The 19,001-nt window shown below is 45.8% G+C and overlaps 1 protein-coding gene across 9 annotated transcripts in view; it reads left to right on the forward strand.

Annotated features, from left to right (window-relative positions):
- spag17 (sperm associated antigen 17) overlaps window positions 1-19,001 on the forward strand; it is a 45,511-nt gene that overhangs the window by 6,652 nt on the left and 19,858 nt on the right. For 5 of the 9 annotated variants that reach the window (XM_045209638.1, XM_045209640.1, XM_045209639.1 and 2 more), the window contains 18 exons: window positions 1,141-1,278; window positions 5,342-5,455; window positions 5,599-5,746; window positions 11,507-11,692; window positions 11,872-11,955; window positions 13,039-13,175; window positions 13,292-13,446; window positions 13,686-13,879; window positions 14,060-14,262; window positions 14,405-14,635; window positions 14,879-14,993; window positions 15,438-15,638; window positions 15,825-16,012; window positions 16,213-16,324; window positions 16,403-16,569; window positions 16,646-16,787; window positions 16,978-17,195; window positions 17,343-17,490. In XM_045209638.1, the coding sequence (XP_045065573.1) occupies window positions 1,141-1,278; window positions 5,342-5,455; window positions 5,599-5,746; window positions 11,507-11,692; window positions 11,872-11,955; window positions 13,039-13,175; window positions 13,292-13,446; window positions 13,686-13,879; window positions 14,060-14,262; window positions 14,405-14,635; window positions 14,879-14,993; window positions 15,438-15,638; window positions 15,825-16,012; window positions 16,213-16,324; window positions 16,403-16,569; window positions 16,646-16,787; window positions 16,978-17,195; window positions 17,343-17,490 (2,881 nt within the window). The remainder of the gene's footprint in view (window positions 1-1,140; window positions 1,279-5,341; window positions 5,456-5,598; window positions 5,747-11,506; window positions 11,693-11,871; window positions 11,956-13,038; window positions 13,176-13,291; window positions 13,447-13,685; window positions 13,880-14,059; window positions 14,263-14,404; window positions 14,636-14,878; window positions 14,994-15,437; window positions 15,639-15,824; window positions 16,013-16,212; window positions 16,325-16,402; window positions 16,570-16,645; window positions 16,788-16,977; window positions 17,196-17,342; window positions 17,491-19,001) is intronic. The other 4 variants (XM_045209642.1, XM_045209641.1, XM_045209644.1 and 1 more) reach the window with 4 other exon arrangements.

The following is a 19,001-nucleotide window of genomic DNA, read 5'->3' on the forward strand; positions in this document are numbered from 1 at the left end:
TGTATTCGGAAAGTATTCAGACCCCTTGACTTTTTCCACATTTTGTTACATTACAGGCTTATTCTAAAAGGGATTACATTTATTTTTCCCCTCATCAATCTACACACAATACCCCATAATGACAAAGTGAAAATAAAAAATAAAAACAGAAATACCTTATTTATATAAGTTTCAGACCCTTTGCTATGAGACTCGAAATTGAGCTCAGGTGCATCCTGTTTCCATTGATCATCCTTGAGATGTTTCTACAACTTGATTGGAGTCCACCTGTGGTAAATTCAATTGATTGGACATGATTTGGAAAGGCACACACTTGTCTATATAAGGTCCCACAGTTGACAGTGCATGTCAGAGCAAAAACCAAACCATGAGGTCGAAGGAATTGTCCGTAGAGCTCCGAGACAGGATTGTGTCGAGGTACAGATCTGGGGAAGGGTACTAAAACATTTCTGCAGCATTGAAGGTCCCCAAGAACACAGTGGCCTCCATCATTCTTAAATGGAAGAAGTTTGGAACCTGATGAAAAGCTGCTCCAGAGCGCTCAGGACCTCAGACTGGGGTGAAGTTTCACCTTCCAACAGGACAACAGCCCTAAGCACACAGCCAAGACAATGCAGGAGTGGCTTGGGGACAAGTCTCTGAATGTCCTTGAGTGGCCCAGCCAGAGTCCGGACTTGAACCCGATCGAACATCTCTGGAGAGACCAGAAAATAGCTGTGCAGTGATGCTCCCCATCCAACCTGACATAGGATGAGAGGATCTGCAGAGAAGAATGGGAGAAACTCCCCAAATACAGGTGTGCCAAGCTTGTAGCATCATACCCAAGAAGACTTGAGGCTGTAATCGCTGCCAGAGGTGCTTCAACAAAGTACTGAGTAAAGGGTCTGAATACTTATGTAAATGTGATATTAAAGTTTAATTTTTTTATACATTTCGTATTTTTGTCGTAATGGGGTATTGTGTGTAGATTGATGAGGAAAACAAACAATTTAATCCATTTTAGAAAAGTCTGTAACGTAACAAAATGTGGAAAATGTCAAGGGGTCTGAATACTTTCCGAATGCACTGTATATGGTGGACAAATAGAGAATCCTGAGGATGAATGGTTGAGCTCCTCTAGTTGACTCTGTGTGTGTTCAGGTGGTGGCCACCGAGCAGGACAGCCCTCCCCTGTCTGCAGCAGGCTCCGAGAAGGGACTTTACAGCTTGGAGAAGAGCCTGGCAGACTACATGCTGTCTGCTGTCATTTCTCTGCCTCGCTCAGACCAGGAGAAGAAGGTACATTACTGTAGACGACATCATGACCCTCTTTACCTATTATACTGCAAATACACTGCTAGTTGGAGTTTTCCCTTTCCCCAGTATAGGATGGTTTCATTGCTGTGCCACACAATGTACCTGTAATCTGTTACTGTGTATTTGGTCATTCTGGACCTCAAAGTTGACTTGAGTTGAGGCTAATATTTTCAGTACCGAGATTATGACCCTAACCCAGGGAACTGTGTGTGTACAAAACATTAAGAACACCTGCTCTTTCCATGACATAGACTGACCAGGTGAATCCAGCTGAAAGCTATGATCCCTTATTGATGTCACCTGTTAAATCCACTTCAATACAGTGTAGATGAAGGGGAGGAGACAGGTTAAATAATTATTTTTAAGCCTTGAGACATTTGAGACATGGATTGTGTATGTGTGCCATTCAGAGGGTGAATGGGCAAGACAAAATATGTAAGTGCCTTTGAACGGGGTATGGTAATATGTTCCAGGCACACTGGTTTGTGTCAAGAACTGCAACGCTGCTGGGTTTTTCATGCTCAAAAGTTTCCTGTGTGTATTGTGACGTCACGAGAGGCTACACAGCTTTCAGCGGGATTGCTCAAGTAGTGCAAGGAGACAAGGTTCAAACAAAACAAGGATTTTATTATAGGTCTTGGGAAATTAACGAAAATATAACAAAATTCTGTTCTCTTGTGGCTCTTTAAGGGTTAACAGTTCAGGGATGTCTCTTCCACATCCAAAATCATAATTCTCACTCGCTCAGATAACTTTTCCCCAGCCTTACTGTAGTCCACGTTGCAGCTAGTGGCCAACCCAGCAAAAAGTCCTTCCAAATGTCTCTCACGTATTTCCACAGGTGCATATATCCAAAGGTGAGTATTTCCCAAAGGTAAGTATCTCCAAATCCTTATATTCCTCATGGAAGTGGACGTGCAGCACTCTTGTCCTCCAGAGAGCCCAGGTTGGAGACTGTGTCTCTTCCCTTCCAAAACCTTCAGCTCATCAGCTCCTCATTTGTTTCAGCTGCGTGGGAAGATTGGCCATAGAGGGTTGGAGTTCCCGACCATACCAGCAGATGGAGCCATAGCTGTCTGGGTTTGCAGCCACCTCAGGGGGATGTAACGTCCCTCCAGGACACAGCCTCTCGTGACATCACACATCCCCCTCCTCGGGACCGACGTCCTCGTCGGGTAAAGGCAGCGAAGAAGGCATCACGCCGGGAGAGGGCGTCCGCATTGCCGTGGTGCTTGCCAGACTGCTCTCTCTTCAACTCCTCCAACTCTAGGACCAGGGACTCAGCCTCCTGTTGTCTCTCCTTGAGTTTCTTACTGAACGCATCAGCCTTGGTTTTAGCAGAGTTTAGCTTCTGTTGAGCAGCTTTCAGTTCCTTCTCTCTCTCTGCCTCCGCATTCTTCATCTTGTTCTCCAACACCTTGTACTTCTCCTCTGCCTTCTTCTGGACCTCCTTACTACTGCGCAGGGTCTCCTCACACTCCTCGATGGTCCTGCGCAGCCTCTCCAGCTCCTCCTGTTGCTTAGGGAAGGAGCTCTGTTGGAGTTTAGCCTGGAGGATATCTAACTCTTCTGTCTTCATGTCTAACTGTTGCTTTAACAAACGATACCTCTCAGCGGTCCCCTTCAGACCAGACAGTTCTTTGTCCAGATTCTGTAGCTCCGTCTCTGTGTCGGTCTGGGCACCTGCCATCCCTATCAGAGCCCGGGCGGGAGTGAGTAACTCGGAGGATTGCACCGGAGCCTTCCCAGGATGAGTCTTGCCTCTCCGTTTCCGAGGTACTCGGGTTATCCTCTCCTGAGACTCTCTCCAGAGTGGGTAAAAGGCTGGGCAGTCTCGTCCAATTAGGACAGGGACGGGGAGGGAATCAACCACCCCCGCCGTCGTGTGTATGGTTCCCCGTGTGCTGGTCATTGTAAGTTCAGTAATGGGGTATTCTCTGGTGTCCCCATGGACACAGGAAACTGGGAGGACTTTCCCCGGGGTCAGACACGTTGGGCCCACCAAATCCTTACGCACCAGGGTGGCCCGGCTACCAGAATCCAGTAAGGCCTCCACATCATGGTGATTCACAGTTACCGGGCAGGTGGGGGGTCGATCTGGGCCGCCATCTACGACTCCCAAGAGCGAGGCAAACGGTGTGTGGGTGCTGAGCTGGAGGACTCCGCAGTGGGCATAGGTTCATCGGCTGGTTTCCCACACTGCCAGGAGATATGTCCCATCTCCCCACACCGGTAACACTGTCGAGTTTCCCCCTCCTGGTGTACTCTTCTTGGACCCGTCTGGTTTCTGGCTCCCCCTGGAGCCGGGATAAGTCCTGACGTGGCTGGGTTCGAGACCTTGGGGTCCTTTGGACGGGTTCTTCCCATTTGTGGTGGGGCCGCCCTCCTGGGGTCTTTTTCGGGAAGCATTCAGCATCTCCGCTGTGGCCTGGTACTTTTCCACAGCTTCCACGGTCAGATCAGCCGTGGTCAAGGCCTGTTGACTGATGAACCGTTTTGCCTCATAAGGCAGGGCGCGTAGGTAACGATCCACCACAACGGCCTCCACCACCGCCGCTGCTGTATTCCTCTGCGGATCCAGCCATTTCCTTGCGATTCGGACAAGTTCATGCATCTGCGCCCGAGGAGGTTGGTCTGGTTGGAAGGTCCAGCTGTGAAAGCGCTGGGCCATACCAAACTTTGTGAGTCCATATCTGCTGAGGATCTCAGACTTCAGGGCATCATAGTCAGTAACCTGGTCAGGGCCCAGGTCCCGGACAGCATTCAGCGATTCCCCGGTTAGAAAGGGGGGCTAACAGACCAACCCACTGTTGCTTGGGCCAGGCTTCCCTAGTGGCCGTGGCCTCAAATGCATGCAGGTATGCCTCAATGTCATCGGTAGCTCCCATCTTAGATATAAAGTCCCTTGCCTTTATTGGGCGGGTATTTTGGACAACCCTCTGTCTCTGCAACTGCAATTCCTCTGCCTTCAGAAGGTTGGCTTTCTTTTGCTCCTCCAAGAGAGCCACGTTTGCTTGCATCTGGGCTTGCTGGCCAGCAACAAGGGCTTTCAATATGTCCTCCATTTCAGTCGGGCGGGGAGCCTACGGCCAACTTGGAAAACTGGGTGATCAAACCTTCGGTATCCTCCTCTGACATGCACTATTAACGCTTGAGCGTGCCCGTATTCTCCACCATCTGTGACGTCACGAGAGGCTACACAGCTTTCAGCGGGATTGCTCAAGTAGTGCAAGGAGACAAGGTTCAAACAAAACAAGGATTTTATTATAGGTCTTGGGAAATTAACGAAAATATAACAAAATTCTGTTCTCTTGTGGCTCTTTAAGGGTTAACAGTTCAGGGATGTCTCTTCCACATCCAAAATCATAATTCTCACTCGCTCAGATAACTTTTCCCCAGCCTTACTGTAGTCCACGTTGCAGCTAGTGGCCAACCCAGCAAAAAGTCCTTCCAAATGTCTCTCACGTATTTCCACAGGTGCATATATCCAAAGGTGAGTATTTCCCAAAGGTAAGTATCTCCAAATCCTTATATTCCTCATGGAAGTGGACGTGCAGCACTCTTGTCCTCCAGAGAGCCCAGGTTGGAGACTGTGTCTCTTCCCTTCCAAAACCTTCAGCTCATCAGCTCCTCATTTGTTTCAGCTGCGTGGGAAGATTGGCCATAGAGGGTTGGAGTTCCCGACCATACCAGCAGATGGAGCCATAGCTGTCTGGGTTTGCAGCCACCTCAGGGGGATGTAACGTCCCTCCAGGACACAGCCTCTCGTGACATCACAGTATCAAGAATGGTCCACCACCCAAAGGACATCCAACCAACTTGACACAACTGTGGGAAGCATTGTAGTCAACATGTGCCAGCATTCCTGTGGAACGCCTTTGACACCTTGTAGAGTCCATGCCTTGACGAATTGAGGCTGTTCTGAGGGCAAAGCTGGGGGGGTGGGGGGTGCAACTCAATATTAGGAAGGTGTTCCTAATGTTTTGTCCACTCAGTGTATAGACCTGCATAACAGAGTATTAATGTATGATGTATTTATTGGTAGAAGTTGAGGGAGACGTTTGGTGCTGTGGAGAACACCCAGCAGAAGACTGAGCACCAGAGACCTCTACTGATCAACTGTCATGACGAGAGAGCCCTGAGACTGCACCACCTGCCTGTGAGACACGCACACACACACACACACACACACACACACACACACACACACACACACACACACACACACACACACTCTAATTAGCAGCAGCTGTATCCTCCAGGTACGGTCTATGAGGTATGTGTTGTATTGTTTTATACCAGGTCCATAACAGCTTTGATGTGGTGAAGACAGAGAAAGAGATGATGAGAAACTCTCCGGTGTGGAATCTTCTCTGCTCCGTCCGCCCCCTGAGTGGAAATAGAACCAGACTGGCCCGCATCCAGGAGCTCACGCACTACTGCACCGACGGTGAGGAGAGAACACAGAGACTCACACAGCCACACACACACATATACAAAACACGCACACACACAGACACACACTCACAGAGCCACACAGACACACACAGACCCACACCCCACACACCCACACACACACAGACCCACACCCCACACAGACACAGACACACACACACACACACACACATACCCACACACACACACACTCACACACACCACACAGACACACACACAGCCACACACACACACACACACACACACACACACACACACCCACACACACACACACACAGACCCACACACACACACACACACACTCACACACACACACACTCACACACACCACACAGACACACACACAGCCACACAGACACACACACACACACACACACACACCACAGACACACACAGTCACGGCTCTCTGCGTTTTTATAGCCTATGGAATTTTATGCAGACCAATTTAGCGTGATAGCCAGATTGACTTCATGCATTGTGGCTCAGGTGTGCTGAGTAGTGTTATTATTGCAGCCCAACCTGTATTTAGTCTAGGTAATTACAAAGCACAGTCCCACTAAAGACCAACAGATGGTGGGATGCTGTTAAATTATCACCCTGGCTGGTTGGTTCTGTGCTGGGGATGAGACTACCCACTGGGCACAGACGTCGATTCAACGTCTATTCCACGATGTGTAAACAACATTGATTCAACCAGTGTGTGCCCAGTGGGTTGATACGGCTACTGTCTGGTGGGATGAATACATTCTCCATGATCTTAGAGAGGAGACGGAGAGTTAGACAGAAGAAATAGGGTAAATATTTAGCTGTCTGGGAGAGGCTGAGCACTGGGCTACTTTATAAGGAATGAGATGTTCCATACTCTGCTATCACTACCAATATGGTGTTCTGTTAGATCAGCAGAGTGAAATGCTGAATTCCAGATAGACCCCTACCTCTGACTCTCTAGGCATTCCCGTAGATCTGAAGAATCTGATGGGTTTAATAATATGGTAATTACTTCCCCTTCCCCTAGACTGAGTCAAGTTTTCACCATATAGCTCTATACCTATCCATATAGCTCTATACCATATAGCTCTATACCTATCTATATAGCTCTATACCTATCTATATAGCTCTATACCTATCTATATAGCTCTATACCATATAGCTCTATACCTATCTATATAGCTCTATACCTATCTATATAGCTCTATACCATATAGCTCTATACCTATCTATATAGCTCTATACCTATCTATATAGCTCTATACCATATAGCTCTATACCTATCTATATAGCTCTATACCATATAGCTATATACCTATCTATATAGCTCTATACCTATCTATATAGCTCTATACCATATAGCTCTATACCTATCTATATAGCTCTATACCTATCTATATAGCTCTATACCATATAGCTCTATACCTATCCATATAGCTCTATACCATATAGCTCTATACCTATCTATATAGCTCTATACCTATCTATATAGCTCTATACCTATCCATATAGCTCTAAACCTATCTATATAGTTCTATACCTATCTATATAGCTCTATACCATATAGCTCTATACCTATCTATATAGCTCTATACCATATAGCTCTATACCTATCTATATAGCTCTATACCATATAGCTCTATACCTATCCATATAGCTCTATACCATATAGCTCTATACCTATCCATATAGCTCTATACCTATCTATATAGCTCTATACCTATCTATATAGCTCTATACCTATCTATATAGCTCTATACCTATCTATATAGCTCTATACCATATAGCTCTATACCTATCCATATAGCTCTATACCTATCCATATAGCTCTATACCATATAGCTCTATACCTATCCATATAGCTCTATACCTATCCATATAGCTCTATACCTATCTATATAGCTCTATACCTATCCATATAGCTCTATACCTATCCATATAGCTCTATACCTATCCATATAGCTCTATACATTTACATTTACATTTTAGTCATTTAGCAGACGCTCTTACCCAGAGCGACTTACAGTTAGTGCATACATTATTTTATCGAACCCACAACCCTGGCGTTGCAAACGCCATGCTCTACCAACTGAGCTACATCCCCTGCCGGCCAAATCCCTCCCCTACCCTGGACGACGCTGGGCCAATTGTGCGCGCCGCCCCATGGGTCTCCCTATCTATATAGCTCTATACCTATCCATATAGCTCTATACCTATCTATATAGCTCTATACCTATCTATATAGCTCTATACCATATAGCTCTATACCTATCCATATAGCTCTATACCTATCCATATAGCTCTATACCTATATATATAGCTCTATACCTATCTATATAGCTCTATACCTATCTATATAGCTCTATACCATATAGCTCTATACCATATAGCTCTATACCTATCCATATAGCTCTATACCTATCCATATAGCTCTATACCTATATATATAGCTCTATACCTATCTATATAGCTCTATACCTATCCATATAGCTCTATACCATATAGCTCTAAACCTATCTATATAGCTCTATACCTATCTACAGTGGCTTGCGAAAGTATTCACCCCCCTTGGCATTTTTCCTATTTTGTTGCCTTAAAACCTGGAATTAAAATGGATTTTTGGGGGGTTTGTATCATTTGATTTACACCACATACTACCTACCACTTTGAAGATGCAAAATATTTTTTCTTGTGAAACAAACAAGAAATAAGAAAAAAAAACAGAAAACTTGAGTGTGCATCACTATTCACCGTATATAGCTCTATACTTATCCATATAGCTCTATACCTATCCGTATAGCTCTATACCTATCCGTATAGCTCTATACCTATCCATATAGCTCTATACCTATCCATATAGCTCTATACCTATCTATATAGCTCTATACCTATCTACAGTGCCTTGCAAAAGTATTCATCCCCCTTGGCGTTTTGCCTATTTTGTTGCATTACAACCTGTAATTTAAATTATTTTTATTTGGATTTCATGTAATGGACATACACAAAATAGTCCAAATTGGTGAAGTGAAATGAACTTTCAAAAAATTATAAAAAATAAATACCGGAAAACTGGTGCGTGCATATGTATTCACCCCCTTTGCTATGAAGCCCCTAAATAAGATCTGGTGCAAACAATTACCTTCAGAAGTCAAATAATGAGTTAAATAAAGTCCACCTGTGTGCAATCTAAGTGTCACATGATCTGTCATATGATCTCAGTATATATACACCTGTTCTGAAAGGCCCCAGAGTCTGCAACACCACTAAGCAAGGGGCACCACTAAGCAAGCGGCACCATGAAGACCAAGGAGCTCTCCAAACAGGTCAGGGACAAAGTTGTGGAGAAGTACAGATCAGGGTTGGGTTATAAAACAATATCCGAAACTTTGAACATCCCATGGATAAATCCATTATTAAAAATTGGAAAGAATATGGCACCACAACAAACCTGCCAAGAGAGGGCCGCCCACCAAAACTCACGGACCAGGCAAGGAGGGCATTAATCAGAGTGGCAACAAAGGGACCAAAGAAAACCCTGAAGGAGCTGTAAAGCTCCACAGCGGAGATTGGAGTATCAGTCCATAGGACCACTTTAAGCCGTACACTACACAGAGCTGGGCTTTATGGAAGAGTGGCCAGAAAAAAGCCATTGCTTACAGAAAAAAATAAGAAACACGTTTGGTGTTCACCAAAAGGCACGTGGGAGACTCCCCAAACATATGGAAGAAGGTACTCTGCTCAGATGAGACTAAAATTGAGCTTTTTGGCCATCAAGGAAAATGCTCTGTCTGGCGCAAACCCAACACCTCTCATCACCTGAGAACACCATCCCCACAGTGAAGCATGGTGGTGGCAGCATCATGCTGTGGAGATGTTTTTCATCGGCAGGGACTGGGAAACTGGTCAGAATTGAAGGAATGATGGATGGCGCGAAATACAGGGAAATTCTTGAGGGAAACCTGTTTCAGTCTTCCAGAGATTTGAGACTGGGACGGAGGTTCACCTTCCAGCAGGACAATGACCCTAAGCATACTGCTAAAGCAACACTTGAGTGGTTTAAGGGGAAACATTTAAATGTCTTGGTATGGCCTAGTCAAAGCCCAGACCTCAATCCAATTGAGAATCTGTGGTATGACTTAAAGATTGCTGTACACCAGCGGAACCCATCCAACTTGAAGGAGCTGGAGCAGTTTTGCCTTGAAGAATAGGAAAAATGCCAAGGGGGGGTGAATACTTTCGCAAATATTCCTATCTACAGTGGGGAGAACAAGTATTTGATACACTGCTGATTTGCAGGTTTTCCTACTTACAAAGCATGTAGAGGTCTGTAATTTATATCATATGTACACTTCAACTGTGAGAGACGGAATCTAAAACAAAAATCCAGAAAATCACATCGTATGATTTTTAAGTAATTCATTTGCATTTTATTGCATGACATAAGTATTTGATCACCTACCAACCAGTAAGAATTCCGGCTCTCACAGACCTGTTAGTTTTTTTTAAAGAAGCCCTCCTGTTCTCCACTCATTACCTGTATTAACTGCACCTGTTTGAACTCGTTACCTGTATAAAAGACACCTGTCCACACACTCAATCAAACAGACTCCAACCTCTCCACAATGGCCAAGACCAGAGAGCTGTGTAAGGACATCAGGGATAAAATTGTAAACCTGCACAAGGCTGGGATGGGCTACAGGACAATAGGCAAGCAGCTTGGTGAGAAGGCAACAACTGTTGGCGCAATTATTAGAAAATGGAAGAAGTTCAAGATGACCGCCAATCACCTCGGTCTGGGGCTCCATGCAAGATCTCACCTCGTGGGGCATCAATGATCATGAGGAAGGTGAGGGATCAGCCCAGAACTACACGGCAGGACCTGGTCAATGACCTGAAGAGAGCTGGGACCACAGTCTCAAAGAAAACTATTAGTAACACACTACGCCGTCATGGATTAAAATCCTGCAGCGCACGCATGTCCATATAGCTCTATACCTATCTATATAGCTCTATACCTATCCATATAGCTCTATACCTATCCATATAGCTCTATACCTGTCAATATAGCTCTATACATGTCAATATAGCTCTATACATGTCAATATAGCTCTATACCATATAGCTCTATACCTATCCATATAGCTCTATACCTATCCATATAGCTCTATACCTATCCATATAGCTCTATACCTATCTATATAGCTCTATACCTATCCATATAGCTCTATACCATATAGCTCTATACCTATCCATATAGCTCTATACCTATCCATATAGCTCTATACCTATCTATATAGCTCTATACCTATCCATATAGCTCTATACCATATAGCTCTATACCTATCCATATAGCTCTATACCTATCCATATAGCTCTATACCTATCTATATAGCTCTATACCTATCTATATAGCTCTATACATGTCCATATAGCTCTATACCTATCTATATAGCTCTATACATGTCCATATAGCTCTATACCATATAGCTCTATACCTATCCATATAGCTCTATACCTATCAGAATGCATCAGATCTACTAAAGTGACGAGGGATGAGAGACTAGGGACAAGGGATGAGGGACTAGGGGATTATTTGGGATTCAGAATAAGAGTGTGGTGTTGTGTTCTGCAGTGGAGGCCTCTGAGGGGAGGACGGCTCATAATAATGGCTGGAACGAAGCAAATGGAATTGCATCAAACACATGTGTTTGATGTTGTTGAAACCATTCCGTTCCAGCCTGTGTTGTTCTGATGGGTGTCTATACAGAGTCTCTGAGCTGGCCGGAGGTGGAGAGAGTGGTCAGACAGTTTGTGTTTGAGAGCATGCCCCTGACCCAGCTGGAGGAGGGGGGCCTACTGACCTCTGCTGGTTCCCCTCAACCTACCTGCCTGCCCTGGGACGACCCTGTCAGCTTCGCCAAGAACTACCTCAGACACAGCAACAAGACACAAGGTACAGATGTTGCTATGAACTCTGACACTAGGGATGTTAACGCTTAACCATTAATCGGTTAGCCGCCGAAAATACATTTGATCGGTCATGCTTATCGGTCTATAGGTTAATTTGTATAATTTAGTGGAATTAAATTGGTGTGTATTTTCGTTAGTCGTCATGCATCTTATTTATCACAGGCGCACGGCATACAGAGACTAGTTTGAGGAGAGGAATATCCTACCACCTGTCAGACAGCGCCAGAGTAGCTCCTCAAAAAGCCTGTAGGTTACTGGAGTGAAACCTGCTTTTGTAAGCCTAGTCATTGCGCAACAAATAACAATTCTAAATGCAATTGCGTGTTAAAAATAGCTTCTTTTTTTTTTTTTTACTCTGACACATTGGTCTGTATCCAGACTAGTCTACTACCAGATCTGTTGGTCTGAATCCAGACTAGTATACTACCAGATCTGTTGGTCTGAATCCAGACTAGTCTACTACCAGATCTGTTGGTCTGAATCCAGACTAGTCTACTACCTGATCTGTTGGTCTGAATCCAGACTAGTCTACTACCTGATCTGTTGGTCTGAATCCAGACTAGGATACTACCAGATCTGTTGGTCTGAATCCAGACTAGTATACTACCAGATCTGTTGGTCTGAATCCAGACTAGTCTACTACCAGATATGTTGGTCTGAATCCAGACCAGTCTACTACCAGATCTGTTGGTCTGAATCCAGACTAGGATACTACCAGATCTGTTGGTCTGAATCCAGACTAGTATACTACCAGATCTGTTGGTCTGAATCCAGACTAGTCTACTACCAGATCTGTTGGTCTGAATCCAGACTAGTCTACTACCAGATCTGTTGGTCTGTATCCAGACTAGTATACTACCAGATCTGTTGGTCTGTATCCGGACTAGTATACTACCAGATCTGTTGGTCTGAATCCAGACTAGTATACTACCAGATCTGTTGGTCTGAATCCAGACTAGTATACTACCAGATCTGTTGGTCTGAATCCAGACTAGTCTACTACCAGATATGTTGGTCTGAATCCAGACTAGTATACTACCAGATCTGTTGGTCTGAATCCAGACTAGTCTACTACCTGATCTGTTGGTCTGAATCCAGACTAGTATACCACCAGATCTGTTGGTCTGAATCCAGACTAGTATACTACTAGATCTGTTGGTCTGAATCCAGACTAGTATACCACCAGATCTGTTGGTCTGATAGCAATGGAGTTGTCAAGACAGCACAAACAGATCTGCAACCAGGCTATTGTTGATGATCTGATACATCTTATTGTTTCTGTCTTTGTATCTTTGAAATAATAGCTAATAAAACATGTTTCCTCTGCAGTTAAAGCGTTCCAGCAGGATGAATCAGAGGAGAGTTTGTCTGATGTAGTAGATGTGACTGAGATCCAGAGAAGCCGGGTGCGATCGCTCAGAGACTGGCACTATACTGAGCACCACAATGCCAATGTCTTTCCCCAGGTCAATATTAATCAATACTCACATTTATTGTAGTTATTTACCTTCTAATTTCTGGCTCCTTTTTGCAACCGTTTGTGATCAGTAGGGAAACAACACAACATGTTGTCTTGCTTTAGATTCTCCAGTCTGCCTCTCAGTCCTACCGCTGCATGGACACCTTCTGTGGTAGTCTGGACAACACCCTGTTCATCGTCTGTCACAATCCCATGAGCCCTCAGCGCCAGTGCAAGGAATTATGGGACATGGCCCTCCATACCAACGTCGGGTTCAGGTACAGCTGTAAAAAAAACACACAAAAAACATGTTTGCTATAAATCAGTTGTTTAACAGTTGGAGGTATATTTTCTTCAAACCCATTTAGTTGATTTATTTTTGGGTTACAAAACGATAAAGGTACAGATTACATTAGACTGTGGGTACTGTTTAGGATTTGGATGCAGTTTTCTTTTACGGTGGGGAGTGTATTTATTAAAATCCAAAGGCTTTCCACCATTCCCTCTCTGTCGTCAGGAAATACCTTGAGCACGTGGCAGACTCTATATCTGACTGGACCAAGGAGGAGGAGGACAAGTGGCTAGCTCTGCAGGCCAAGAGAGAGGCAGACAAACTGAGAGGGCCCACCCCGTCTGACTCCTCAGAGAAAGGCAGGACAGAGTCGGCTAAGGGCACCAAGAAGGACACTGTCTCACCAAAACACACTGCAAGTAAGGAAGCAGTGGAGTGTTCACATTCATATTCTACTGATACCCACACATCATGAATACAGGCTGAAATCCATGGGGTATAACATAAATACTCATTAACGTTGATACATAGATTACGATAGATGAAAAACATCACAGCACTTATTCTAAGAGTAGTACTAGTAGTTACAGTGATGGAAGTGTTGTGTCCCTGTCCACCTGAAGCCTCCCCAGCCAAGTCTCCTATCCCAGAGGAACCTCCTCCCTGTCCACCTGAAGCCTCCCCAGCCAAGTCTCCTATCCCAGAGGAACCTCCTCCCTGTCCACCTGAAGCCTCCCCAGCCAAGTCTCCTATCCCAGAGGAACCTCCTCCAGACCAGTACATCAGGGAAGACTCACTCAAAGTACGTACTCTGTCTTGTTGTCTCCCACCCCGTTTTATAGTGGGATTCATTTAATAATTTTTAATTTAATATCTTCCATACATACTGATAAAATGATTGTGTTTGTGCTTGTCGTGTTCTCTACAAACTGCTCTCTCTCCAGGCGTGGAAGCTAGAGCAGAGCAGACAGAAGGAGGAGGAACAGGTGAAGAAAGCTAAGAAAGATAAAGGTGGGAAGGGAGCGGAGCGCGCCGACTCGTCCAAGGAGAACAAGAAAACCACCCCCTCGACCACTAAGAAGAGCAGGGAGGACGTGAGCAAGACCCCTGACCTGGCTGTGGGGACCCCTGGAGGCCAGAGAGCAGAGCTGCAGTCGCCTACCGACGTCTTCACTGTGAGGCTATAAACACCCTTTAAAATCAACAGTCAAAATGTGGCGTTAGACGTTCATAATGACATTTTGTGGTTGTAAACAGTTTTTCTGGTTGAAGAGATATAGTGATATAGTCACAGCAGATACTAGATAGATCATGTTTTAATGTGCTCTTATGGCATGTTGTCTTTCATTGAAAAAGTATCTGCTGCAACAATATCAAGAGAATGCTGACCTTAAATAATACTGTGTGTGTGTGTGTAGGGTTTCACTGGGTACAGCATGGAGGGGCAGCTGATCCAGGTCTCAGGCCAGCTCCATTCCCTTTACCCCTCTGACGGAGGCCACATCCAGGTGGAGACCATCCACTTTGTGCAGGGTGAATACACACACACACACACACACACACCACTACTACGATACACACTTTCGCTCTCTTTTGTTCGCACGTTGCTTCTCTAAATGTGTTCTGTTTCCAGGGTCGACGCTCATCACGCGTTGCTTCTCTAAATGTGTTCTGTTTCCAGGGTCGACGCTCATCACGCGTTGCTTCTCTAAATGTGTTCTGTTTCCAGGGTCAACGCTCATCACGCGTTGCTTCTCTAAATGTGTTCTGATTCCAGGGTCGACGCTCATCACGCGTTGCTTCTCTAAGGCTGTGTTTACACAGGCAGCCCAATTCTGATCTTTTCTACACTAATTGGTCTATTGACCAATCATATCAGCTCTGAAAGATCTGATGTGATTGGTCAAAAGACCAATAAGTCTAAAAAAGATCAGAATTGGTCTGGCTGTGTAAACACAGCATGTGTTCTGTTACCAGGGTCGACGCTCATCAAAGTGTGTGTAATGAAGGACAAGCATCATTTCTACACCCACATCACCCAGCCAAACAGACACCACGCGGTCCACATGGAGACACAGAGTCCGGCCAATAAGAGTGTGAGGCTGGGCTCCTTCTCAGCTGTGCTGGACAACGGCATCCACCTCTCCTACAGTCGCTACGGCCCAACTGGGGAGCAGGGTGAACACCTAACATCATCGCCTGATTATGTCTTGACATATTCTGTCTGTTTCTCTGTCATTAAACCACTTGGTGTACTGTTCCTGTTATGGGGACCCAGTATGGTCCCTATGTTGTTGTGTGTGGTGATGTCTTATGGCTGAGTCTACCTTTAATGTGACTGTCTGGTTGTTGACGTGTCTGTAGGTGAGATGCAGGCTGGTCAGGACTCTGATCTGGACATGCCCACAGACTCCAGTCTCTCCCCCGCCCCCTCGACCCTCCTCTCCTCCTCATTCTCCAATAAGAAACTCAACTCCTCCCACAGCTCCAAGGGGGTGGAGCCGCCCAGAGAGACCAACAAGTCCCCAACACCCAGAGAGGAAAAGGAGCAGGTGAATCCAGACTATCGACCGTCACAAACAGATGCATTTAGTTTCCACAGCATCTGTTCAGTTAGTGTTTTGTTGTTGATAATGTAATATCATTGATATCAATATTACAACGTTATATTCTTACCATCTATTTTCTTTCTGTTTCCCTACCTGCTGTCTATAATTCCCTTGATGTTGTTGGCTGTGTTGTCCCCTGCCAGACCAGAGAGAGTGAGAGTCAGGCAGCATTACCTGGCAGTGCTCCGTTCCAGAGACTAAACGTCTCCACCCCTAGTGGTCTGCTGCTGCAGTTCCTCAGTGATGATACAGACGGTCAGTGTGTGTCTGTGTGTGTGTCTGTGTGTGTGTGTCCATACAGTGTTTGTGTAACTGTAGTTTTGTGTACTGTAGGCAGTACTCCAGAGGGTCAGTGTGTGTTGGTGAGACAGAGTTTCCCCCTACACTGCAGTGACAGTAGAGAGCTTCACCTCACAGACCCATCGTTACACAGTGAGCTGTCTAGGGTCATCACTGGTCAGGGCACCGTGGTCAAGTACATGAGAGACGGATCAACACAGGTACTGGTAAACAGAATACACACACACACACATACACACACACACACACGTTAAGCTCCTCCCTGTCTGTGTGTAGGTGCTGTTTGCAGACAGTTCCGTCAGTACCTGTACAGAGTCAGGACCCATCATCTCCTCTCCTCCTGAACCCGTTGCTAAGGAGGACGAGGTAGTGAAGGAGACTCAGACACCAGAGAGAAAAGACAGCAAGGACAAGAAGGGTGAACACATCTCCAACAAATGATATGGACCTTCATCTATATCCTTTGGTCTTTGATATATTTGAAGTGTCTTCCTAGTAGACTTGTACTGTGTCAGTCTGAAATCTATTGGCTTCACAACCTTTAGTGTTGTTGAGTGTCGGTGCTTGACTAAGGGAAAGGAGAGATGAGGAGTTATGTGTGTGAGCAGGTAAGCTGGGCTCCAAGCAGAGCCTGGGGGCTGACCAGAGTCAAAGTGACCCCGAGCCCAGGGAGGACCAGAGGTCGTCAGGCCAGACCCAGGCCAGACAGGGGGTCTGTTGGACCACCACCAGCCCCTCCGGACACAGAGTAGCCACCATGGGGGACCAGACCACAGACCCTGGCCCCGTCCTGGCCTTCAGAGCCACAGACCCTGTCAGTCAAACTGTGAGCATACCAACCAGCAACATGGTTGCTAACAACGTGGTTGTTAATAAAGTTTAGTTTTCTTGCTACTTTTGCAGATTTCAACATTTTGACTTCCTAGACGTGTGATATGTAAAAGTAGCTCTTCTGCCTTGTCTGTGTGAGCAGGTTGTGATCACGCGGGAGGACAAGGTGATATCTGTGCTGGACAGAGACGGGACGGTGATCGTGGACCATGCAGACGGAACCAGGATCACTACCCTGTACCAGGAGAGAGAGGCTCTCTGTGGCTGGTCCCATCAACACATTAACACAGGTACCCAACACCCGTAACCCTAACTCTAACCCTGTACCAGGAGAGAGTGACTCTCTGTGGCTGGTCCCATCAGCACATTAACACAGGTACCCAACACCCCTAACCCTAACTCTGTACCAGGAGAGAGTGACTCTCTGTGGCTGGTCCCATCAGCACATTAACACAGGTATTCAACACCCCTAACCCTAACTCTAACCCTGTACCAAGAGAGAGTGACTCTCTGTGGCTGGTCCCATCAGCACATTAACACAGGTACCCAACACCCCTAACCCTAACTCTAACCCTGTACCAGGAGAGAGTGACTCTCTGTGGCTGGTCCCATCAACACATTAACACAGGTACCCAACACCCCTAACCCTAACTCTAACCCTGTACCAGGAGAGAGTGACTCTCTGTGGCTGGTCCCATCAACACATTAACACAGGTACCCAACACCCCTAACCCTAACTCTAACCCTGTACCAGGAGAGAGTGACTCTCTGTGGCTGGTCCCATCAACACATTAACACAGGTTAAAGGCTATGCTACTAACTGCTACCTGGTCTGATACAGTAGTAGTGTGTATTCTGTGTTACCAGGACAGAGACAACAGTGTGTGTAGGAAGGATGGTGCATGGTGTGATAATGTATACGTTGTGTTACCAGGACAGAGACAACAGTGTGTAGGAAGGATGGTGCATGGTGTGATAATGTATACATTGTGTTACCAGGACAGAGACAACAGTGTGTAGGAAGGACGGTGCATGGTGTGATAATGTATACGTTGGGTTACCAGGACAGAGACAACAGTGTGTGTAGGAAGGATGGTGCGTGGTGTGATGTCACGAGAGGCTACACAGCTTTCAGCGGGATTGCTCAAGTAGTGCAAGGAGACAAGGTTCAAACAAAACAAGGATTTTATTATAGGTCTTGGGAAATTAACGAAAATATAACAAAATTCTGTTCTCTTGTGGCTCTTTAAGGGTTAACAGTTCAGGGATGTCTCTTCCACATCCAAAATCATAATTCTCACTCGCTCAGATAACTTTTCCCCAGCCTTACTGTAGTCCACGTTGCAGCTAGTGGCCAACCCAGCAAAAAGTCCTTCCAAATGTCTCTCACGTATTTCCACAGGTGCATATATCCAAAGGTGAGTATTTCCCAAAGGTAAGTATCTCCAAATCCTTATATTCCTCATGGAAGTGGACGTGCAGCACTCTTGTCCTCCAGAGAGCCCAGGTTGGAGACTGTGTCTCTTCACCCCCCACACACTCCCCTCAGTGTGTCTCTTCCCTTCCCAAACCTTCAGCTCATCAGCTCCTGATTTGTTTCAGCTGCGTGGGAAGATTGGCCATAGAGGGGTGGAGTTCCCGACCATACCAGCAGATGGAGCCATAGCTGTCTGGGTTTGCAGCCACCTCAGGGGGGATGTAACGTCCCTCCAGGACACAGCCTCTCGTGACATCACACATCCCCCTCCTCGGGACCGACGTCCTCGTCGGGGTAAAGGCAGCGAAGAAGGCATCACGCCGG

Source organism: Coregonus clupeaformis, chromosome 30 (assembly GCF_020615455.1).
Source record: "Coregonus clupeaformis isolate EN_2021a chromosome 30, ASM2061545v1, whole genome shotgun sequence".
NCBI classification, from domain to species: domain Eukaryota; kingdom Metazoa; phylum Chordata; class Actinopteri; order Salmoniformes; family Salmonidae; genus Coregonus; species Coregonus clupeaformis.